The sequence below is a fragment of the Chrysemys picta genome, chromosome 13, assembly GCF_011386835.1.
Source record: "Chrysemys picta bellii isolate R12L10 chromosome 13, ASM1138683v2, whole genome shotgun sequence".
Lineage (NCBI taxonomy): Eukaryota > Metazoa > Chordata > Testudines > Emydidae > Chrysemys > Chrysemys picta.
Genome location: NC_088803.1, coordinates 36,292,239 through 36,317,884, shown reverse-complemented (window position 1 = coordinate 36,317,884; position 25,646 = coordinate 36,292,239). Strand labels below are relative to the sequence as shown.

At 51.4% G+C, this 25,646-nt stretch overlaps 1 protein-coding gene and 1 long non-coding RNA gene across 2 annotated transcripts in view; one reads left to right on the top strand and one right to left on the bottom strand.

Annotated features, from left to right (window-relative positions):
- The window catches only part of LOC122174762 (uncharacterized), a 55,353-nt gene that overhangs the window by 23,767 nt on the left and 5,940 nt on the right, over window positions 1-25,646 (bottom strand). The window lies entirely within an intron of this gene.
- Window positions 1,871-25,646, top strand: part of HNF4A (hepatocyte nuclear factor 4 alpha) — a 70,991-nt gene continuing 47,215 nt past the window's right edge. The window contains exon 1 of the mRNA XM_024108825.3: window positions 1,871-2,039. Coding sequence (XP_023964593.1) covers window positions 1,991-2,039 — 49 coding nt within the window. The 5' untranslated portion in view covers window positions 1,871-1,990. The remainder of the gene's footprint in view (window positions 2,040-25,646) is intronic.

Genomic DNA, 25,646 nt, shown 5'->3' with positions numbered 1-25,646 from the left:
GTGACTATGCTCAGAAAGTGAACAGCCTGACTTTTCCCTCTCTGGCCCCTCCTCGTCCAGATGGCCCCCTGCAGAACTCTCCGGGTCATCACCAACGGTCAGCTCAAAGCTGTGGCTACCAAAGCTTAGGAGCAAGGAACGAATCCCATGGTGATTCTTGGTGCCTGGCTCCTGGCACGGGGCGGCTGTGGGGCTGTAGCAGTCTGGACTGCAGGGGACGCACAGATGAGCAGAAAGATGCTGGCAGTAGTTGCAGATCAGAGATCATGCTGTTGTTTTCTGTGGGGTGAGCACTTGCCACTCTGGCCTGCCATTTGACACTTGGAGACTTGGGTGGGTCTGGACTCAACCCTTTACTTGCAAGCTGATGGCTTTCTTAACCCAAGCCTGATCTCCCTATCTCCCCAGCATCATTTCACCACCACCACCACCAGCATCTACTATGCAGCAGCACCAAGCCTGGGTGTATTTGTGCAGCGAACACAGCCCTGCCAGGGTGATGCATCCATGCAAGATCACTTGGGTGCAGAACACTCAACTGCACCTTCCCAGGTGTCAAGCGAGACGCTCCTGTGTGGGACGTATCCCAATATGTGTGCTAGGAGCCCACAGATACTGCACACAAGCCAGATGACACAAGGTGCCCAGCAACTGGTTACAAGGTATAGCCCAAGGTCCAGTGTGCTTCAGCAGCAGCAGTGAGAACTACAAACTGCTGCAAGCTGGGTGAACTTCCTGGTCCCTGCGGGGATGTACCCACTGCCCGCCCAGCAGGAAGTCTGAGCCTTGACGTGGGGAGCAGGCAGCAAGGAAAGGGAAGGTGGCTGGGCTGTAATCCTTTTCTGTGTTTCCTTCCAGAATCCCACTTTGTTCTGGTGGCTTGTCTGGGGGGACGGGACAAAGGTGAATACCCACGGGCGCCAACGCAGAGCCCATTGAGGAACCCCCAAAGTTGTGTAAAAGCCATAGGTAGGCTTACCTTAGCTAGAACCATCCCATACTGGGATGGTGGCCAGTAGAGCGTGTCCCTCTGTCACACTGAGCGCACAGTCACTCTTCTCTGGGGTTGAACTGGAATTTTTACCTCCAGTTTCTACCTCTAATTGGTGGTCCCTGATTCTGTGAGTCAGTCTCTCCCCAAATAGAGTGGCACATTTCCCTGCCCTGAGGTAACCGGTTAATGGGATAGTTCTGTGGTAGATGTGATTTGATTGGCACACACCTGCCTATAAACACAGCCATGTTTAAACACACCCTCATACACAGGACACACATAGGACACACGTCTTGCACCCCCTCCCATAAATGCACTTACGTGCATCTGCACATTCAGCCCTGCACAAATGCAAACACACATTTACACACACACCCGTACACACATGCATATGCACCCTCTGCTCCCCACCCCACACATGCCTAGGCATGTGTCCCTGGGCACACATACGTGTGGCGTGCACCGGTCTCACCCATGTACACAGACACAGAGCCTTTGTTTTCTCTCTTTGTTTGGCAATGGCAATAAAAAGGGCTGTATCTCAGAGCTGGGAGACTGGGCTGGTTCTCCATCCCCCCCTCTTCCCCTTTCAGAGCTCCCAGCCAGCAGAGCTCTGCCATCAGTCCACCTTTCCACCACTGCCGGGGAGAGTACCGAGACAACGGCCCCTGGCGCTGGGGTCAGCCTGGCATGAGTGGGAGCCCCAAAAGTGAGCAATAAAAGCCATGTTTGAGTTTCTAGCTTGGCAGCAGTTACTATAGCTACAGCGGCAGCACCTTGCAGATTGGTTTCCATAAAAGCCTGGTTACTATTTAACATCTCCACCCACATTAGCCCTGATTAAGTGAATCAATAAGATAACAGGAGAGGCAGGTTTCCTCGCCCTCCCTCTCCACAACCCCTCCTGCCTTCACCTAGCTCCTTGTACATATATTTATTATTTTACACATTCTCTGTTTTCTGCCCTGAGGTTCCTATAGAATTAGTCGGCGAGACATGGTCAATGTAATCGCCCAGCTAAGCGCTAAGATGGAGGCTTTGTACGGTGAGTATGTGGGTTACCATCTTCCTTGCTGCGACTCTTGGCTCCGGGCAGTCGTTGCTCGTGGGAACAAATGTCAGGGAAGGTAGGAGGCTAGGGGCTGGCGGTGTGTGTGGCAGTTACACTTCTGGGGCTCTGCTCAGGCAAACTCCCACTGACTTGAAGAGGAGTTTTGCCTGAGTGAGGCCCCTCAGGATTTGGGCCTTTATGGACAAGGATTTAGGGGGTAAGGGAAGGTCTCCGAGCCTGGAAACTGGCATGGAGAAGAGAAGCAGGGTTCTTGCTGGAAGTCTCTTCACTCTGCTTTGCGTGAGGGAGGAGGACTCTGGGCCATTGTTGCGCTCGGAGCAGCGCAGCCAGAGGTGTCCCCTCCCTCACAAAACCTTGGTGTGCTCGGGACAGGGACTGGGTTTCTGCCTGTGAGCCCTGTTGATGTGACGTGTTCATTTCACCAGTGGGAGAACAAATCGAAGTGAAAGCCGGGCCCTGTTGTGGGTTGTGCAGCGCTCGGGTGGCATGCGGCAGGTCAGTAACAATGCAGGCTTTCGTCACAACAAGCTCTGGTTTCCCCAATAACAGGCAGAGATGGCTGACCATTGAGAGGGGCTGGTTTGTTGGTATTGTCTAGTGAAAGGATTCCAGGCTGTGGGCTTCGCCCACAAGCAGCAAATGGCCTGAACAAGGCACACACCAGAAGGTGTGTTATTGGTTAGGAACATCTGGGTTCCGTAGGAGGTGCCAAGAAGGCCCCGCACTGTCCCTGCATGGCTGGGAGGGTGTGACCCTACTTGTGCACACAAAACAGTTCAGAATGAGCAATTCTGCACTATCCCCAGCGCCAGGAGACTGTTTTGCTTTGCCAAATTCTAAATGCCAAGAGTTTCACTTTAACTAGAGGGTGATGGTCACTTTCCTCCTTTGGATGCTGGTTTCATTATTATTACTACCCCTTTTTGACCCAAGCAGTGTAGCTAAAATTCAGAGTCCTGTGGATTGTTTCCATTAGGAGAAGAAATTGAAGACAGAGTCAGGTATTTCTTCCGCGCAAACCTGTTTATTTACAAAGAATGTACAAAGTTCTGTTACCCTGAACACAGCAGGAGCCAAACAACAGGAGACAGTTTCTTTACTCACAGTTCCAAGCCTCAGGTCTAAGCCAGCACTCTGCCCAAAAGCTCTTCTCTCTCTTAGCTGTTTCTCAGGTTCCCATTCCCAGGGCTTCTCTGGCTGATTGGCTGTGTCTTTGGCTTTCTGCTCCTTCTCTCAGCTTCCCTGTTTTTTCTTGCTGCTTCTCTCACACATAGAGACACTCGCAGCACAACCAGTCAATGCCCCAGCCCCTGTGTTTGCTATATTCATTTCTGGAGCAACTGCTTGGGCCACATGATTCAGCTTCTACTCAAGCCTTGTTTTGGGTGGAGGATCCAATTAGCTCAGCTATCTACAAAGGAGCTCAATGGCTTTTTTACATTTATCCTGAACCCACCAGCTTCCACGCGGTTTAACATTTTTCATTCATGCTGCAGCAGGGCCTAAGGGACCCAGTGCTTCTTTGGCAAAGTTGCCAGGGCCAAGGAAGGTGAAACAACCAGTTTGACTGCCAGATGAGCCTGTCCATCCAGCCATCCTGCTTGTTCCTTGAGGTTGCCTGCGTACACAAGGAGCGTGGCACTAACGGCTGGTCCTCTGGCCTGGCACTGGGTGGACACTGGCTCTGTCACTCTCCAGTCTGTCCCTGTTCTGTGGAAAAACAAAAGCCTCCAGAGCTGTTCAGTCTGACATCTTGTGCCTGCCCTACAGTCACTATTAGGAACAAAGAGCCTAAGCCCTGGCATAGGGTCGTTTAAGATGCCCATATGCCAACAAACACCTGGAAGCTATTTATCCAGGTGGGATTTTGATCACACTCTTTTGACCAGCCTGGAACTGGATGAAAAGATGATCACTTAAATATGCTCCAGATAGGTTTTCTCTAGACATGCACAGACATCGCTCCAGGACCTTCTTATTGGACCTGGTCCTGAGTCGGTGCAAATCCTGTCACTCCATTTGCTATGCCAGTTTACATCACCTGAGGATCTGGCCTCTTGTTATACTGCTGCTGGGATACGTTAAACACCCTCAGTGAGATTTGGTGGAGCAGGAGAACTGAAGCCATCTCATAAAGTACGTTTAGGGGGTCTGGTCCGCTTGTCCACCTGCGAGTATCCTCTGTGCGCCTTGGTCTGTGTGGCTGCAGTTTTCAATGGCCAAAAAGCCCAGCTGATTTCACAGAGCCATAGAAGTTAGAGGCAGGAAAGGACCTCGTGGGTAAAAGTGAGTGCTAAATTGGGTGATCGGTTTTGCATGAACAGTATTTTGCTGGTAAGCCCTGCTTTTGTGTGCCCAGTCCTGCTGCCACAGGGTCGTGGGATGTTCAGCGACCACGTCTGTTCTGTGAGCAGCTCAAACAAATCTTGGCACCTCCAGAAACAATGTGCACAAAGGGGCTGATCCTGCAAGGATCCTATTGACCTCAAGAGGGGAAGAGGGCACTGAGCACCCTGCAGGATCAGGCCCGAGCTCATGATGGTTCTTGCTGGGCATACAGAACGCTCAGTGCCCTCCGGAGACATGGCCCCTTCTCCCAAGGAGCTTCCACCCCGGCTCAGACACATGCAGAAGAGCTAGTCCCATAGGGGAATGGCACAGTCCGGGGTCTGTGCTGGAATCTCAGAGGGGTTATCATTGAAAGGCTTGACATGGCTGGTATGTCTGAGGAGGCAGGAGAGAGGTGCCCGGGGAGAAGCAGGGTGTTCCAGGCACAGGAGCAGCAAGGGGAAAAGGTGCAAAGATGAGAGCGGCTGAAGGAAGCAAAAGGAGCAGCTAGGAGTGGAGGGTGGATGGCACAAAGGAAACAAGGTGATAACGCGCCCTTGGTCTGTCTTGTCCATTTAAACCCTTCGGGCAGGGGCGGATCTGTTACTATGCGCCCACCTCTAGGTCCTACTGCAACAACAACAACAATTCGTAACGTAGGTAGGAAGTGCTGAGAGTGGGGGGGTCACGCTGAGCACGACGATGGAGCCTGTACTTGCTGCAGAAAGTGGATGCAGTGCTAGAAGCAGGTGTGATGCCCCCCTGGTATGGCCATCTCAGTGCCCCCCCTCACCCCCCCCCCCCCCCCGGCTAATGCATGATTATTCCCCTTGCGCATCTGCCAATGCAGCTTTATCCAGGCTAGTTTTCAATGATTCAGGCAATTTTCTCCTGCCACCGGCTTCTCATGAATGGATCCCCCCATCTGTTTTATCTAGCAGGGATCAAGCTGTGTACATTTAGCTGCAGAACAGGAAGGATTAGAGTGATTCTCCCATGAGGCCCTGTCTGGGAAGCTTGGAGGTGCAAGAAAACCCCTATTTGGGTCTCCCTGCACTCAAAATGTTTATGACACGCATTTGACTTGGGGTTCAGAGCTCTCTCCTACCCCGTAAGGAGCAAGTCTTTGCCTTCAGCCCTGCTTGGTTGATAGTATTGCAAACGGCTGAATGAGCTGTTAAATCACTTATTGTGTCCCCTTGCATCTGGCTTTAACATGGGCAGCGGTTTGCCAGCCTCAACATATGGAAGATTTACTGGGAACTTTTAATCAAGCTGAGTCAAATATTGCTGCAGCTGATTTTCTCCTAGAATCCAGCCCCGATCAAAAGCAAACGAGAGGCCGAGAAGAGCTGGCAGGTTGCGTGCAGGACACATGTGGGAGGAGAACGCTGCCGTATCAGCTAGACTTGGGAAGAATTGCTCCACATCCCACCTGCAGGGTTGGTCTCCCCATCTGTTTCATGGATAAACAAAGGAGATCTCGCAACAGACACTCGCTGTTTGAAAGTCTGTCGCGGGAAAGACCTGCCAAGTCTAGCTGAGTCCGAGGCCTCTGAAAAAACAACAAAAAAGGAGCCTCCGAGACCAAAGCAAGAGGAGCCACTGAATGCTGGCAGAAGGAGGGGAGCCCTCGTACACCGTTAGGTTAAAAAGTTATCCAAATACAAGCAGAGGACGATTTGGCTGAGAGCAGGGACCCAGGGAGTGTCTGGCATGAAATGGAGTTTGGGGGAAGGATTCTTCAGATGAAAGCTGGAATCTTAGTCCTGCATGGACACACTTCAAATGGAGCTTCAGGCTAGCCTTTATGATAGATAGATAGATAGATAGATAGATAGATAGATAGATAGATAGATAGATAGATAGATAGATAATGTTCAAGTGGTGCAAAGTGCACAGGAACTAGCCAGAAATAGCCACTGAAGAATTGCCCCTGGGCACGGGAACTCCTTCCCACTATAAAGCTGGTGAAGGTGGCATAGCTGCCTCCTAGAACAACCGCCTTTTTGTCCCCAGCGTTGGGGGTTGGGTGAGGAAATGGGCATATTGGAGGGGATGTAGCAGAGCAGAGCCCACTACACTGAGTCTGTGCTGGCTCAACTTGGCCATTTGCATACGTTGGGGCTGGTCCTTAGCAGGGTGGTGCAGGATCTGGGAGCCACAGTCAGCTTTCTGGCAGCCCACCCTCCAGGTTGTCCTTGGGGGGGTTGCATTCAGTGGAGATCTTGAGATCTTTTTGGAGACCTCTGAAAGGTGCCTCATCCACAGCCTTGATCCCGTTCATCCCCCGAACAGGGGCAGCACCAACAGCAGCCACGGGCACCAATATGCGCCAAATTGCTCCCCATGTCTTGAAGCAACGTCCTGCAGGACGAGAGGTGGGTTCAGCCTCCGTGGGTCACTCAGGCCCTGTGCTCCCTTTCTTTTGTCAATTACAATGGAATTGAGGAAAAATCCCAAAGCAAAGTGTTCCGATAATGTCAAAACATCTGGTTCAATCTTCTCAAAATGGAGAGTTTTGATTTTTCATTTCAAAATGACTTGTCAGACCAAAATTCCATTTTTAAAAAAATGTTTTAAAAGGCCAAAACTGGAACAAAATGTTTTGGTTTTTCGTCAATAAAATGTTTCAATCAACCCCAAATTATTTCTCCCCCCAGAATTTCATTTCGTAGGAGAATTCAAAGGTTTGTTTGTTTCCTTTCCATTTTGCAATGGCAAAAAATTCGAAATCGGAGAATTTTCCGGAAAATGGAAAATCTGGTTTCTGCCCAGCTATATTTAAAAGACCCCAATGATGCCCTGGTGTCTCTATTTGGGGGCTGTTTGGTGGGGGGCTAGCAAGGCATCCCCTGACTTCTCACAGAGCAGAGCACGCTAGTTTTCCACATCCCAACGCTTCCGTTTTATAGGCCATTCCTCAGAAAGGGCATGCATGGGTAATGCAGAGTTGGAAGGATGCGTCCAGCAGGGCTGATGAGAGAGGGGAGGGCAGGACAATTGTACCAGGGACCTAAGCTCAGTGCCCCCCCCAAAAATATCTGTATTGTCTGTGTAAATAAAGAGACATGGCAGGAGATTGGGCCCCAGGGAACATGATGTACCAGGGCCCATATTTCTCTCGATGGGCCTGCCTGCACCTTCCTAACTGTAATGCAGAGGAAAGGGGTATGTGTTGAAAATACCTCTCCAGCATGGTATCATCCTGCTGGTGCTGCTGAGGTTTGTGGTAATAAGGAGGAGTTGGAGGCTGTTGAGCGGATAAGCGATGGAGAGATAGACTAAGAAGCGCGCTGGCTACCCTTATAGACACCGTATAGGTCAGGGGTAGGGCAGGAGACCCACCACTCTCTGGACAATGAAGAGGAGCCGGGGTCCTTACTTGTGCTCCATTGCTAGGAGACGAGGGAGGAGCCAAACCAGTCAATTTCTTTGCATTTTTCCTCACATGGCAGTAACTGTTATCACAGCATCTCTCTGTCCTGGGAGTCAGTGTGGGCTAGTGGTTAGAGCAGGGATCTGCACCAGAAGTCAGGAGGCCTGGGGTCTGTTACTGATATCCCCACTGCTTAACTTGGCCACGTCCATCTGTAATCTGGGTGTACTGCTAAGTGAAAAGATTGGAGACCCTTATGGGAGAGGTGACAGAGAAGTGCTAAGTATTATTAGGATTGATATTTGTGTCTAGGGTTTTCTTTTCCTTGTACCACAGTGGGAGAGAGGAAGAACAAAGTGCTAATGAGGTTGGCAATTACCCCATTTGCATGTGCTGGCTCAGTAACTATGCACACAGATTAGGCAAACAATCGCACATGAAGTTGAACACCTAAATTAAAAAAAATATGGCTACAATGATTATGATTGATTGAGTGCGTGAGTAACATTCTGGAAGCGCCCTGAGGTCCTGATGAAGACCTGGGCCATCAGGTGCTATACAAATATAGGGGTGGATATGCTTCCTGCCCCAGATTGCGTACAATCAGTTTCTATTTTCATTCCAAAAAGTCAAACTGGGAATGAGCACCCCAGGGTGTTAGGTCTGTGACTGTCTGGGGCAGGCTTTACCTGCCAGAAAACAGCTGAGCAGCGTGTCTTACTCCATCAAGGAATAAGCAAAGCTACTTAAACACTAAACAAAGGATAGTCCTTTACTTTAGCTGCCCTGGACATAGCTACCCTTGGAGCTCAGAGGCTCTTTATTCATGAAAACATCCACATTGTATAAGGAAATGCCTGGGGAGCTGAGAACATGCAGTGCCTCTGTACAGGGACACAAGGAGAACTTGTTTACTGCATTTGTAGGGGGGCGTGGAGATCTTGAGATGAAAGGTGGGTTGTGTGCAGTTTGGTAGCAATGCAGCTGACAATAGTGATACTGCCATGTTCTGAGCTAGTTCTACACAACTCCATGGCATTTTTATAAGGGGGTGAGAGAGCAAAGTATCCTGTCATTGACTGTAAAATGTACCCATGGCCCTGAGGGCCAGCATGAAGCCTGTGCAGCATTTAAAGTCTCATTTCAAACCTACTTTGAGGTCTTCTTGTCTACACTTACTGGGGGTTCGACATGCAGCGACCGATGCAGTGGTGGTTGATTTAGCACTAAATCAGTCACAGATCACTCTCCCGTCAACTCCTGTACGTCACCGGAATGAGAAGAGTAATGGGAGTTGACGGGAGAGCGTCTCCCGCCGACATAGCGTTGTGTAAACCCTAAGTAGATCTAAGCTACGTTGACTTGAGTTACACTACTAACATAACTCAAATTGCGTAGATTAGATCGACTTTCCCACGTAGCGTAGACAAACGAGGATCTGACCCTGAATCAGAAGCAATATCTTTTATTCCACCAGTGTCTGTTTTTAAGGGCAGGTCTGCTAGGGTTAACCTACGTCCGGATTTTCCCGGACATGTCCGGCTTTTTGGTCCTCAAATCCCCATCCGGGGGGAATTGCCAAAAAGCCGAACATGTCCGGGAAAATACTCCCAGCTTTGTTTTGCCGGCATCCCTGCCCCAGTCCCCTGCTTACCATACAGCGGCTCCAGCAGGCTGCGACCTGCAGGTGGATTATCCCGCGGCGGCAGCTGCTGCTGTTCCCCCCAGACATCTCAGCTCTGTGTAGCTGAAGAGCCGAGCTGCCCAAGCGCTACCGGCTTCAGAGTTTGCCGGGCAGCCCCCAGACCTCCAGACCCTGCGCCCCCTGCCGGGTGCTTCCCCAGCGCAGCCTGGGGGCGCAGGGTCTGGAGGTCTGAGGGCTGCCCGGCAAACCGAAGCCGGTACCACTCGGGCAGCTGTTTCGCGTGGCTGAGAGGGAGGAGGGGGAATGCGGGGCGCTCAGGGGAGGGGGCGGAGTTGGGGTGGGGACTTTGGGGAAGGGGCGGAGTTGGGGCGGGGTGGGGAAGGGGCGGGGCCAGGGCCCCTGGAGTGTCCACTTTTTTTAATGTTTAAATATGGTAACCCTAGGTCTGCACTATGGGGTTAAATCGACCTAAGTTACGCAACTCTAGCTATGTGAATAATGTAGCTGGAGTCAACGTAGCTTAGATCAACTTATTGCGGTGTCTACACCGTGCTGGGTCAACAGGAGAAACTCTCCCCTCGACTTATCTTACACTTCTCATTCCGGTGGAGTACCAGAGTCGACGGGAGAGCGATCTGCAGTCGATTTAGTGGGTCTTCACTAGATCGACCCCTGGTGGATCGATCGCCACAGCATCAATCCATGGTAAGGGTAGACAAGCCTAAGTCTCAGTGAGTTTCATTTGGAAGCAACAGCACTAAGTGGGTGGACAACGTGGCATGCTGATGGAAGTCCTAGTCAAATAGCTCTTTAAATATAAACTTAATAGCACCCAGCGTCTTCCAGAATGGTAGTCCCTTGTGCACTTTACAATCTATACCCAGAGTCCCCATGAAATGCAGCCCACCTCTGGGACACAGGACAGCATAAGACACAACAGCAGACGGAAATTTGTATTGCAAATATTTTTGCCTCCTAACAATAGCATTTCCCTATCCCCTTGGTGACTGTCTAGCTCCCGCTGATAGGCCTTGCTTGGACAGTAAGGCCCTGTCTACACTAGGGACTTTCTCTACAAATGCCCAACCACTGGGAACACTGGCTCAGCACCATTCATGTTAGCAATGCTGGGACCTCTAGTACAGCGGGATCCCCAGTTGCCAGTTTCATGTAACCTTGTTCAGAGCAGGCCTAATCAACATGGTGCTAAATGCTGGCAGTAGCCAGCAGCTCATCTATTCTGGGACGCTTATCATTGCTGACTCTGGTGGGTGGGTGGATGGAACCCATCTATTCTGTTTCCCTCTGCCTTTAAATGATGGGTCTCTAGTCTGCACTCATATCCAGTCTGTAGGAAAGTTCCTTCAGCCTCCATGTGTCCAGGCACTAATGGGGAACAGAATCACACTCTGTAAGTTATTAAGGAGTTTGGGTGGTTCGGGATATTGGGAATTGGGTACAAAGCTCTCCCCCATAGGTCACCAATGTCTGTCCTGATCCAGCCAAGGCTGACAGTGATTGAAAGTCAATTCAGTGGCCTGTTTGAGATCAGCTGGGAGCTCAAGTCCTGCCTCTAGTGGGCATGAGGCTGAAAAAAACCAACAATGCCACTGCTGCAAGGCCAAGGACTGAATGATCAGGGAGACAAAACTCTCCTCTGGTGGTCCCAGTGGCTCCTGGTGGGGGGGAACAGTCTCCGGGTGACACAAAGGAAGCTCACACTGCTGCTGCTTAGCCCTGCTCATTTTGTGGCAAGACAGAAGACTTCAGTCTGCATGACTGGCAGCCCAGCTGTGGTCTGAGGTCTCTAAATAAAGCTCACCAGCTGGACCAGGTTGTGCTGCTTGGTGCCCTGCCACATCCCCACTGTCCTTGTGTTGGTGCCGTGGATACCCTGATAGGCTCCTCTCAGTGTGTGTCTCTGGCAACTGCTGCCACACTCACAACTGGGCAAGTACTAGGGAAAAAATAGTGAATATTTTTGTTCAGGCTCCTTTTGTGTTTGCTTTCCTCAAATATTCTAGCAAACAAGTTTCCTGGCAGGAATGTCTGTGGAGACAGTGAATGTTGTAGAATATTCACGGAAGGCAAATTTCAGGTTTGTGATTGCACCAGAAACTTGATTCGAAACAATACCCTGTCACCTACACGTCCAATCAAACCAGCTGAAATGTTGAGTACCAACTCTTCTCAGGGAACTGCTTAAGAGAAGTGACTCCATGCAAAATGATTGATTTAGTGCTAGTTGCTATGTAAAGGGCCATCTGCGGGGAATGGACCCGGCAGCTCTGTACATAAAATCATGAGCCTCTGCTGGGTTAGTAAACCTCTATGATTGGTGTAGCCATTAGAGGGGTACAAAGAGCCATGCTCTGCTAGTGTGGGTCAGGTTACATTTAGGAGTAGAAAACAATCCCAGAGACACAGGGAGGAGAGGCTCCATTCTGATACACACAATCCCACCCCCATCCACAGCAGCCAGACCTCCCAGCAGGACCCACTGTTCTCTTGGGGTGGTTATGAACAGCATCTCCTCCCAGCATCACAGCGGGACGGGGATTAGAAATGTCCTTCTCCCCTCCCACCTGAGCATTGTGTAAGCGAGGTTCTCCTGTGGCAGCTGTAAATAATGTGACATAGTGCCTGCTTCAGGTTAATCCATAAATACATACACAAATGGCACAGGAAGGATTTCGACTTTATTGCGCTTGGTAATCCAGTGAGCCTAACACAGTGTCAACAGCAGTGCAAAGGAGCAGGTGGTGACTCTCTTCTAGGGGGGAGGAAAATAACCAAGAGGTCGGTGAGGCCCAAATGTTCAGAATCATGCACATGCAGGGGCGTACCTGACATGTCTGTGCAAATACCCTGATGGCGTGAGCAGCTGCACTAAATCCTCACCCCAAAGGCTAGCTACCCAGCCCATCAGCTTGGGTAGAGTCTACACTGAAGTGCTACAGCAGCGCAGCTGTGCCGCTGTAGCGGTTGAAGTGTAGATATACCATAACTATCAGAGGGTGAGGTTTGCTAGGAGTTGTGGGGGCAAACAACTTAATTAGATTTCAGAGACAGCTGGACAAATCTATGAGTGCGATTGCATGATGAGGTTGCTTTGGATGGGAAAGGGACAGGAAAGGGCAGGGCTCAGCGGCCCTGGGGCTCACTTCCAGTTTATGTCTTATGTTCCTAAAAGCTCATGTGTCAGGGTTTCAGCTGGCTACCTACAAGGGTCAGGAATTGATTCTCCTCCCCCCAGTGTATTTTGGGAAGATTTTTTTTTTAAATCTCCTTCCTTTGGTCCTGGAACAATTTTGATAGTAGGGGGTGCTAAAAGCCATTGAACCAAACTGTAAACCCTGTATATTATGGAAACCACTTTAAGCCAGGGGGTGCAGCAGCACCCCCAGCACCCCTAGTTCCAGCACCTCTGATCAGGGATGGCCACGGCTGGAGATGGGACATTGGCCAGGTGGGCCAGGGCTCTGAGGTGGCACCAAGCATTTCCTGTCTGCAGTGCTGGCTGGCTGGTTCGTGCTCACATGCTGAGGGTGAGGTCTAACTGATCGCTGTATAAGGGAAGGAATTTTCTCCCACGTCAGATGGGCAGTGACCTTAGGGGTTTTCACCTTCCTCTGCAGTGTGCGGGTGCAGGTCACTTGCCAGGATTATCTGGGTGGATCTTTTCATTTCCCTGCCATTGTGGTGGCCTTGGACACTGGGGCACCTCAGCCCCACCTATTCTCTGCCTGTGGCACAGGACAGTCGGTCTCCTGAGGGCTGTAATGTTTTGGTCTCATTTCTGTTGTTGGGGTAAGTGTGATGGTGCTGAGTGTTGGTGCTGGCTTGTGATATTGAGGAGACTAGACTAGACTAGACAGATCTGCTGGTCCCTTCTAGCCTTAACTCTCTGACACTGCATGCTTGCAGGTGGCCGGTACCTTTCACCTGCCTTCTGCACAGAAAATCTCCTGTGGCTGAAAATGGGCGTGTCACAGATTTTATAGCCTCCAGGCAAGGGGGAGGTGTTGGGAGAGCCATACATTCAGCTTCCTGGCATGGCATTGACACTCTGCTCAGCAGAGCCAGTGTCAACAGAACGCCTGGAGGAAGAAGGCAAAAACCAAACACATGGGCCCTTCTCAGAACAAGAGCTGTAAAACCTGTGCAAACCTGAACAAGTGGCACGACACCCTTTTATATGTTCAGAATCAATAGTTGGGCCCACTAAGAGTGTTTGCCGACACATAAACTACATCCACCGCACAGGGTTTCCCGAGGTTTATGACTCAAGGCCTGGAGTCTTTAATGGAGTTTGCAGAGCCCAGGTACCTACCTCCACATCTTGCTTTACTGCGGCTCTGAAATCACCAGTCTGCAGCCTCTCCACCATATGCTCTTAAAAGCTTTTTTAAAGGGTGTTTGTTCCACTGCAACCCGAGTGCACTGATAAGCAGCCTGGGCTGCCCCCCACTCCCACCCCTAGTCATGGGAGGTGTGGTCAGAGCATGGCACGTGAAATTGGTGTCCACCAAGCAAGGTATTAACAAACTTCAACAGAACTTTATTTACAGTGGAAATCTCTTTACCAAGCTGTAGCTGCACACTCTGGAACTCTCACCCAGTCTCCTCAACTCCTCCCCCCTCCTTCCTGTTTCCTGTCCTTTCAGACTCACAACAGTGCTCCCAATTCTAATAATCACATGCAGCATCTAAACACCACATTCCCTCCTCTCTTAAGAAACTTTCCAAATTAAAATAAACATTGTTCTTCTAACCACAGGAACAAATATGAAACAAGACACTATATTGTTGGCAGAAATATTACACTGAAAACACTGTAGATACTACATAACATAGTCTTTAGTCCAGGCAAGTGGTCGTCTGAGTCTGACAGGCCGTCTCTCAAGCCCCGGTTCCAGTGCAATGTCTTGTTGTGTTGGTTCTACGGTGAAGTCATCCAATGCAGACTGGGTGTTGGCATAATCTCTTCTTGGTGCATAGGCAGGTGCAAGATAAGAAGCATTCCATACCCGCCCATCAGAAAGTCGATAGGTGTAAGGTCCCTTCTTCTCTATGATTTTAAGAGGAGCTGTGAATTTATGGTCCCCTTTGCGTAAGATTCCAGGTTTTCGTATTCTAACAAAGGAACCACACTCAAACTTTGGTTCCTTAGCTCCCCGCCATTTGTCTGTGAAAGCCTTAGACTTTGCTTGGTTCTGTTCAACTGTCTTTCTCACATCATCCTTGTTTGGGGCATCAGGTCATGCCTTTAACAATCCAGCAATGTTCAGTTTAGTATTCATCTGTTTCCCATACAGTAACTCTGCGGGTGATCTTTGCGTTGTGGCATGTCGTGTAGCCCGGTATGCTTGCAAGAAATCAGTAGTGAAGGGTATCCACAATCGCCCTTTCAGTTTAGCTGTTTGCAAACTCTCTTTCAAACTTCTGTTAAACCATTCGATTTCCCCATTGGCTTGAGGGTAAATAGGGATGACCTCCTGTGTAAGATGTTCCTCTCTGCTAGAAAAGTTTCAAACTCCAGGGAAGTAAATTGACTACCATTATCTGAAACCAATTCTTTGGGGTTACCTTCCTGGCTGAAAACTGAAGAGAGGAACTTAATTACTGTAGCAGAAGAAATTTGCAATGTAAACGCTACCTCAGGCCATTTGCTGAAATAGTCTATTAAAGTGATGGCATAACGACAGTCAATTGGAGCAATATCAGAGGGTCCTACAATGTCAATCGCCACTCTGGTGATACACAGACTTCTGCCCTGCATGAAATCAGTGGGACTAATCACAGTTTGTAAAATGAAGCATGTGTAGAAATCTTTGCAGGATCAGGGCTTTATTTGGGATCCCACGTCCATGGTTAATTAAACAGAATGAATCTATATTTAAGAATAAGTGATATGTTTTGGCTGTTACACCATTTTCAGAAGATTTCTTATGGATGAGTGTTAAAGAATATGCTCATAATATTCTGGGAAACTGTTGTATCCACCAGGCAAGGTATTAACAAACTTCAACAGAACTTTATTTACATTGGAAAGCTCTTTATCAAGCTGTAGCTGCACACTCTGTAACTCTCACCTAGGGTGACCAGACGTCCCGATTTTATCGGGACTGTCCCGATATTTCCTTGTTTGTCCCGCGTCCCGACCAATGTTAGGTCGGGACACTGGACAAACAAGCAAATACTCCGGAGCCCGGAAGTGCTCGCGCCCCCACCTCCCGCCCCGACTCCGCCCACTCCTTCCCCCATTGGCTCCCTCCCTGAATCCCCGCCTCTTCCCCAGGCTCGCCATTCCTCCTCCCTCCGGCGCTTGTGGAGGGAGGCCCGGGAGACGCAGGGGAAGCGATGAGTGAGAGTCTGGCCTGGCCCCGAGCGCAGGCAGGACTCAGTCGGGCGGTACCTGGAGGGAGAGTAGGGGGGCGGTCCGCAGGGCCAGGCGGCGGCTGTTCTCCCCCCGGGCAGCGGGACTCGGGAGCAGCCGCTGCTGCAGCTCCCACTGCCGCAGGGGGAGGAGGCAGCCGATGGCCAAGCTTGGCGGCTGCAACTCTGGCACCCCCAAACTCCCCGAGCCCGGGCCTGTTGCGGGGACCCAGCAGTGCGCACGGTGCGCCCAGCCCCTGGCCAGTCGCGTCTGGGCTGGCTGCCCAGCTGGTGCTATCCCACGGCGGCCCCGGGGCGGAGGCATCGGCAGCCCAGCCCCGTTCATTCCCCTGCGGGACCCGAGCGGGACGGGGGGGCTGGGGCCTGCTGCCCCCACTCCGGGGCCGCCGAAGGATAGCACCAGCTGGGCCAGGGCCAGGCCGGACTCTCACTCACCCCGGCCCCGCGCTTCCCCTGCATCTCCCGGGGCCTCCCTCCAGCACTTGTGGAGGAAGGGGTTTTTTTTTTTGCCCTGCCCCCTCCCACCACGCCCCCCCGCGTCCCAATATTTGACTTGGGTGATCTGGTCACCCTACTCTCACCCAGTCTCCTCAACTCCTCCCCACTCCTTCCTGTTTCCTGTCCTTTCAGACTCCCAACAGCCAGTGCTCCCAGTTCTAATAATCACATGCAGCATTTAAACACCACAATTGGGTGTGCCAGTGCTTGTTACCAACAGCAAGCGTCATGTCTCTGGTTTCCGGCTCGCTGAGTGAGTTCTGCCCCAAATAAGTAACATCCCTGGGGATGCATCCCAGCAACCTCCTGAAATAAACGCCCCAGCCCAGGAAGTGGATTCCATTCAGGTTAACTTCACTTACCCACACTCAGCTGGTGGGGGCAGGGAGTGTTAATACTGGAGATCTGGGTCTGCTGCTGGCAACAGTCACCACTCAGATAGGCTGTGGACACTGAAAAAGCAGCTGCCCACAGTGCTGATGGGGGACAGGAGCAAACCCACCAGCGGGGCCCTGGGTTCTATGCAGCTGGGTGTGCGTGAAGGAGAAGCCACAAGAGCAGTAGAAAGGCCACCCCCAGGGGATGCTCCAAGTCTCTCCACCACAGGCAAGGGATTGTGGAGGAGGCCTGAGCTGAGCTGTCTGTGATGGTTGGGTAGCAACAACAGGGAGCAGCCTGAGATCAGTGGCATAGTGAGAGCAAGGAGGGGAGCGGTGGGTGCTGGAGACAGAGGCAGTGTCACGGTAGGAGTGGAAGATGAAGCTGGGAGAGGGAGTGACAGCATGAATCCCGGGCACAGATCCCCTGCAACACACACTGAATGATGGGGCATTCCTTTCTGGATGGTGCCTCAAGCTCCACTCTCGTCGTTTCTGAGGTCACTGTAATCTCTCGTGGAATTACAGCCCCATAACTCCCAGCTGCCGGATCTGAGCTGTCTGTGCACCTGGAAGCAGTTCGGGACCTGCCTGTGGGTGTGCAGCCTTTGAGCCTGTCCGGAGAACTCTCTGTTGATCTAGGTGGCAAGGCACTACATTTCAGTGCAGAACACAAGGGGAAAGGCGCTTTCACAAAGTTAAGTTGAGTTCACATCTGGGCCCCTCCTCCGTGCCGTACAGGAATGCTGATGCATTCGTCCATCCCACCCCACCAGGACAAGGGAGTGTAACAGAGTAGGGTGTGGCATGATCAGTCCCAGAGCCGAGCAGGGCTCCTGCGTGTCCAGGCCCCCTCAGAGTACACAGCACAGAGCTGAGCTCACAGGCTCGGGTGAAGATAGGCGGGTGTCGGAGAGAACAGTTCTGGGGACTGACCGCAGGGCTGGGCTGGGATGTATCATTGCTCCTTGCTGTTTATCCCAAAGTGCTGCTAGACATTGCAGAACTGGACAAAGCCATGGACCCTGCCCCAAAGAGCTTCCAGTCCAACCAGAGAGACAAGATGAGGGAACACAAAACAGAGGCAGGAGCTAGGGGAGATGGTAGACAAACCCAGGAGTTGGCCTGTGTGCTCCAGGACCGCTCTACGCCATCTGCTTCTCCTCTCCTTTGCGCAGGTCGTGATCTGGGGCGAGGTGGGGAGTAAAGCAGGAATGCAATGTGCTCCAGGGATCCTAGGGGGCAGACTGGCTCCTAGGGGACTGTTCTAGCTGCTTTAAAGTAGAGAATCTTTACTGCTGCTCTGACGGGCTCCAAGATCCACCTCTGTTCCCCACCCCACCCCAGCTATGCTGAGCTTGAGGACGCAGCACATTCTATAGGCACACGAGCAAAATATTTTGTTCAGCCCCAACTCCCCAGGCACATTAGCCCCTATACCATTCCCCTGACATTGCCTCTCTTTCTGGATCACAACATCTGTATTTATCACAGAACCTAGGGAGCTCCTTGGTCTGGCCTAGCCCCATGGGGCCCTCCATCAGGAGGTGACCCCCATGTCTCTTACACATCACCCCTGCCGAAGGCCATTGCATTCGCCCTGTGGGAATGAGCAGGGCACTCCTGTGAGGCATTTAAAGCCTTGCAAAGGAAGGACCAGCTTATATTGCTGCAGTAGACCATAGCAATGGGATGTGCGCCAGGAACAGTGATGCAGGAGCCATAGGAAGCCAGCACATCTCTGCTCAGCTTTAATTAGGTTGAGTCATGGGGGTGAGGTCGCTCCGGGTCTTGTTCTGGTCTTGGTACAGGTGTCATGAGCAGAGTAGGTCTTTCACTCCCCAGAGGTTGGTGTGACGAGCATATCCTTTGGCTTCTGTCCCGATGGGTACAATTGGCCCCTCCTTGCCCTGTGTTTCTTGTACCTTCCAGATCTCAAAGCCAAACTCAAAACTGATCTGGTTTCACACTGATACTGTGGATTCTGTCTGATCAGGGCACAGAACTGTCAAACAGCCCCAGGTCTGTGAATCTCAGGGATCCTCGCTGGGAAGCGGCTCTTAGTTTGGTGTTTGTGATGAAATCCAGGGGAGCAGGTGAGATTCCCGTGGGGCGGGGGCTGAGTGGAGAAGGGAGAGGTTTGGAGCTATTGAGCCTGCAGACTGGGTTTCAGTGGTTTCTAGTAACAGGCAAGCCTGTTTACCTGGGCTCTGAAATCCCCATGCACAAGGACGTGACCTCTCAGATTCAGTGACCGGCCACTAGGAGGAGATTAGCGGGCTCAGCAAGTGTAGAAGCGAGCACCCCTGGAGACCTCCTGAGAAGGAAGCATGGTCTAGGCTTGTCCTGGAGTGGAGCATTTCCAGCAGCCCCAGCCTGAATACAGGGACATTACAACAGCTTTCGGGTATGAGCATTAAATCCATTGCCCTGAAACACCTTCGCCCACCAGGGGTCTGGGTGACTTCACTGAAGAGCTGCCCTGCTGCCTCTCTCTCTTGCATCGTCTCTGCTTCCTCCAGAAGGGGGACAGGATCCCCCCACCACACAAACAGCTTAGGCGGTGACGTGTCAGAACTCAGCATTTTCTGCTCTGTCCCACTGCGCAAGTCCGCATGGAAAGGTCATAGCAGCACTGCCGCCAGACAGGAATAGAAAGATCAATAGAGGCCACGGCACCCCAGTTCCTGAGATAAGGCCAGCAATGGCTCTCTCAAGGTCTTGTTCTGCTTTGCCAGCCAGAAAATCCCCTTATTCGCTACCAGGCCTGACCATGCCTGTCCCTCCTGCACGCCACACCACAAAGGGCCCCCAGGGCTAGGGTGACCAGACAGCAAATGTGAAAAATCAGGACAGGGGGTGGGGGGTAATAGGAGCCTATATAAGAAAAAGACCCAAAAATCGGGACTGTCCCTATAAAATCGGGACATCTGGTCACTCTACCCAGGGCAGGAACAGCCTGTGATCACCCCAGCTGAAAGCTCTTGATTGTGTTGCATGTTGAAGGACCCGAATTTCAGTTCCACCATCACCTCTGATAGATTCACTAGGGAAGGGGCTGGCGGTTAAACCAATGCACGGAACTTGCTGACAAATGTCAACCCGATAAGAGTCCCAGCCCACAATAAATACTCCCTGACAGCCAGCAACCTGGGTAAATAAAGGAGCCTTATTCTGTGCACCTGGCAGGTTCTGCTGAAGCAAAGGGCTAATTCCAGAATAAAAGGCGACCCCGATCTCCTCCCACCCCGATGTTTGGATGCAGGGATTCTTAGCCTAGGTGCCCCTGCTGATTTTACCTGTTACAATAGTGCAGGTAGCCACGGCCACGTATGGCTTTGTAGGTCAATATGATGCGCCTCGTATGACACTTGGGAGTGAACAAGAGGAAACCCGTTCAGTGAAACTTTCCCCATCTGGCCAGCAGCACTGAGCTGCAGCATGTGTAGCTTTCAGTAGTAGCCCCATATAGAGAGCACTGCCATTATAACAAGACCAGGACTGTATAGCCCATAGGAGGTCCCAAAGGTGAGCTTATTCCCGGGGGTACATCTAAAGATGAAAAGCTACATATCAAGCATGCTCTAATGCACTGACTGCCCATATAAAGAGCACTCTGCAGCCCAATGCATCCGATTATTACATCACTCCCTATCCTTTTGTAATGGAGACTGTGGAACTTGTGCCCCTCTGTGTAGCACAGGAGATTCAAGCACAGGTTGTTGTATCAAGGTATTTTATTACGGATGTTTGTACAGACACATTTTCTAATAAAGGCCTTTCGCTTCCCCCTTACCTTGCAGAGACGGACTCACACCGAGTCATTTTGCTAAATGCAGTGTGGCATGTTTTCATAAGCAGCCTCTGCATTTGCACACACGGTTGTGCACCCCCAGAAGCTGCAGCTGTGTGTATGCAGATACATGGGTGCCAGATCAGAGGCCAGGGTTAGGAGACTTTGAAAAGGTGGCCCAGAAGGCACAGGGCACCCCCAAGGGCATGCTCGCAGGGTGCAGAGCTTGGGCCACCTTATATTCATGTTCGAGCATTTGTCAGAACTCTTTAAAAGCTGTAACTCCATTGCATGAACTCCTGCTTCCAATCAAATCTCATTGTGACCAGCATTAAGAGATTAGCTTATCCCTGCAGCCCACACTCCGGCTGGCCTCCCGGTTACTTGCGCTGAACATGGCTCCTTGTTCACAGCCCTTGTGGTGCTTGCTGGGTAGAAATCCCTGCCTGGGGGTGAGACTGCTCTAGCTTCTTCCTGGGGCCCAACGGATCCTCTGGAAAATGAATGGCAGCAGCTATAACTTGCTCCAGGAGACGCCAGGTACTGGTACTAGGTCTTTAACTTTACAGTCAGCCGAGAGGGGAAAGAATGGTATTTTCATAGCAGGTGTTGTGAAAGTTCATCCAGATGAATTCAGCAGAGCTGTGCTAATGACCCTCCCCCCCCATCTGCTGTCCACATGCCGGACTGCTCTGAAACCCCCACCAGAGAGAACAGGAGAGCACCGAGAAAGCTCCCGGGCAGTGGCTTTGGGAAAACATCCCTCGGGGTCAGCGCAGTAAGGGATCCTTCAGGGCTAGGCAGGGGGGTTCTGCCTCTCAGGTACCTCGTGTGTAACTATCATGGCACTGTTCTGGTTTAAGAATCTCCCAATCCAACATTTCTCCTCAGCCCACATCTGCCCATTATATTTTGCCCGCTGTTTATGGGTGACCAGAACTGCTGCAGCCAGCAGGGCCGGCGCAACCCATTAGGCGACCTAAGGGGTCGCCTAGGGCGCTAACATTTGGGGGGCGGTGACCGCGGCGGCCGGATCTTCGGCCACCCCGGTTGTCGGCGGTATTTCAGAGGCGGGACCTTCCACCGCCTCTGTCAGGGGTGGCATTTCGGGGGCGGGACCTTCTGCCGCCTCTGGCGGCGGCGGCATTTCGGGGGCAGGACTTTTTGCCGCCTAGGGCGGCAAAAAAGCTGGCGGCACTCCTGGCAGCCAGCACTGAATTCTCTGTTACCCTGAAGTCCCTGGAGCAGGGCTTGAATCTAGTGCCACAGCCCTGTTATCCCAGTCACTAGGCTACTGCTTGGAACCTGTATTGAATTGTCTGTCCCCCGGAGGTCCCCCTGCCACTGGCCAGAAGTAGTCTGCATTTCCTACTCGTCCGGAGTACCTGAGACTAAGGCATTCTCCCTTATGTAAAGTGACTGAAAAATAGGTTTAGGACCTCAGATGATTCACCCCCATGTTACTGATCCTATCTCAGGCCTGCAAGGGTCTGTCTACACTGCAGCTGGGCGCGAGCCTGCCAGCCCACGAAGGCAGACTCATGCTAGCACGGTTCAAGCTAGCATGCTAAGAATAGCCGTGTGGCCGTTACCACTCTGGCAGTGACTCAGGCTACCCACCCGATCCCCTAGGCTCAAGTTCTGGTCTCTAGCCCAAGTCTCTGCCGCATACAGCTATTTTTAGCCTGCTATCTCAAGCCCCACTAGTGCAAGTCTGTCTGGCCAGGCTTGGCGATTCACTGGCAGCTGCAGTGTAGGCAAAGACGTCCCTGATTACTCTGTGATGCATTTTGCCTCTTGAGGGTGAACTGTGCAGTGAGATCATGGCCTACATTGTGGGGTCCGTGATGTCTCTGCTGCTCGGGAACGGCGGGACTGCTAGGAATAGCAATACACAGGTATCAAACCACCAGGGACCCTGGTCAGCCAAGCAGGGACTTGTTAGGATTCCATTTCTGCATAGGGGAAATCGGGGACTCTACTTGGACATCACAAGTCCTGCCAAGTGGGTCTCCCATTTCAGATGAACATGTATCGTTTCAAGGTGACATGCCATGATGCGTGTAGTCACAGCATCTCCGCACATAAGGTGGCGTTTTGTTAGGAGAATGTGTTTGAGTAACAAGGGGCCTCTTCTCCCCTGGGTGCACGGAGAAACATCCTCACACCAACCCGAGGGGCACAGAAGTTGCAGGAACACAGTGTAAACTAGAAGCTGCTCGCTTTTCAGCCGACCCAAGGCTGCAGAATTCAACCCCAGCTGACTGAGTGGAAAATGCACCTGCGAGGTGGGACTTTCTCTTTTTCACAGGTGAGGCTGGTCCACAGCATGCCTTGTTGGGCCAGGCCTGGTACTGCAGACTCTCCCTGCCTTACCCCACAAGTTGTGGCTGCCTGCTCGGAGCAAGGCAGCCTGGGCCGTAAATTCAGTGTCAGGCCCTACGCAGTTACAAACACAGAATTTGGCTGCCTGTATGTTCAACAAACAAACATCAAAGGCATATGCTTGGTTGCAGCGTTTGAAAGCAAGGACCTGACCTGGCCCTGGCATTCTGGGTTAGCACTGAGCGCTCCGCCTCTGTCCCAGTCTTACCCCACGCTTGTCCTGAGAGGTACAGGCAAGCCTTCTGAACTGGCCTGCTGGCTCCTGATTGGTCAGCGTCTCCTCCTGGCCCTTCTAGGCCACTAGATGACTAAGTTTTGTTGGTAGCCCAGTCTGAGTCAGTGGGTTCATCTTGAGCAGAGTGTTGTTAGGGTGCGAACATCTCCAGCAGAGGGTGGAGAACGCCTGAGAGACTCCATCACACTCCCTCTATAATGCCCATGGGCTGGGATGTTCGCTGAAAGGGAAGAGGATGGGAATGTGGTTGAAGTGAAACTCACTTTTGAATTGAGACTTAGCAATCCTCCCGGTTAGGGTGACCAGATGTCCCGATTTTATAGGGACAGTCCTGATTTTTGGGTCTTTTTCTTATATAGGCTCCAATTACCCCCCACCCCATGTCCCGATTTTTCACATTTGCTATCTGGTCACCCTACTCCCGGTTGTTTGCTCAGCTCTCCTCACCTACACACCTCCTCTTGTCACCAGAGCATTCTTCCTGTCTGGCGACGACTCGGGGTCAGGAACCTTGCCGTTCAGGGTCCTGCGCTCACTCTGGGCCAAACCCTATGCAGAACTCCAGGCCCAGAAGCTGGTGGGCAGAGGAAGGCAAACAACCCACAGGACTCTGGGGGAGGGTCAGATAAATGCAATCAAAGGGTTTACCTCTAGCCAGTCTCCCATGGTATGTGCACTGGGTGGAGAACCTTGTGCTAGCAGGGCTTGAGCTAGCTCACTAAAAATAGCTGTGTGGCTGTTGTGGCTTGGGCAGGAATGTGGGCTCCCAAGCCTAGGAGGTTGGGGAGGTTGAGAGCCCAACCTGCAGCTTGAGCGGCAGCATCCACACTGCTAATTTTAGCGTGCTGCCTCGAGCCACGCTAGCATGAGTCTGTCTACCCGGGCTCGGAGGCTCACTCCAAGCTGCAATGTAGATGTACCCCTATAGGCCCAGGGTGGAAAGCAGAGGGCACCCAGTTCCAGCCGAGACAGAGGAGAACTCTAGAGCTCAGTCCTCATTTAGGGCCCAAACAAACTCCCACTGAAGCTACTGGGAAACTATCCCTCAACAGAGCCCATTCCTGTTCTCCTGGCTGATGTACCTTTAATGAAGCCTGGCATCATGTGCTGAGAGACAAAGCTTCAACCCTTCCGCTGCAAGTCACTGGGTGGTGTCTAACTCTCTCTATACCCTGACATCGGTGTAAAGTGCGGCTCCATTCTCAGGGTCTCCCTGCTCTGCTGAGCCATGCCACTACCACCACATGCACTAAAATTCCCTCTAGCTCTGTCCATATGGAGCAGAGACCGACGTTTTAGGAACCGAGTTGGACGCTCTTAGTCTAGGGAATATCAGACTCTCCAGATTCAAACTTCATAGGCTGAAACTGGCCAAATCCCTTTTGAAGTCAGAGACAAAGTAGGTGATGATGGGATTATTTTTATTAGCCCTTTACGCCCTATGCAAGCTGCACAGGGACAGCCCTACGGTCAGGAAGCCTGGTGAGTGTCACATACGCAAACTCCTAGCTAGCCAAGTCTGAACTAACTAGTTTGGGACTCCCTTTGATTTCACTTATAGCTCACTAGGGGAAAATTAGTTTTCCCCCAGACAGTGCTAGGTAAATCCCAGACTGGGGCTCTGCACTCCTCCCGCCTACAACACTTCCTAGCAACATCCCGGAACTTAATTCTGACATTTTGTAGACTGCAAGGCACATGAATCCAAGACTGACACGATGCCAACCAACGGACATGGTGTAAGTTCTTAGATTAGGATAGATAGATCGATCTCCACAACACCCCATAAAAGATATTGGTTCTGTAGTCACTGCCATTGAACAATTTTTGATGCCTTTTGTGAGATGGGTTGATAGTCTGCAGTGCAATTCCTGGTTTGTTGGCACCCTCAGAAGAGAGGCCGAGGATTGAATAGGGCACGGAGATTGAACTCCCCACTCTCCATAGAGACAGTCTCTCAGGTCAGGGTTGCCTGCATTGCCCACACTGCAGCTGCAGCTCGTGTTCAGTTTTGCGCCTGTCCTTCGGCTAAAGGGTTCCAGTCTGCAGAGCTAGCAGTTTCCCCCTTTTCACTGGCACTAAAATCCATTTGAATCAAACAAGAGAGAAAGAAATTATGGAGGGATGTGTTTTTGTAAAACATTCCCATCTTGTTTCTTCTTCGGACACATGCCTCTGCTTCCAAGAAGCAGCCAGGTCTGTGCCCTGTCAGCCATCTCTCTAGATAAAGTCATCCTCTGCCAGCATGTTTTGATGAAACCTGCTTTGGGGGCACTTGTACTGGGAGTTATACCCAGTTAATCATTGCATTCTTTATCTGTTGATGATTGATTTAGAAAAGTTCATGGCTTCGGTGTTTGAAACATTTAGTTGACTCAATTTATGCAGTTTATGGTCATAATATATTTTAATGCTTTTATGACAGAAGAGGCCATTAGCCCAGGGTGCTGCGGGAACCAATTGTGATAAATAATAATGTTATTCTGCCTTTGAGTTCCGGGTTCAGCTTAAAGGGGAACTAATGATTTGCGGTGACGTGCG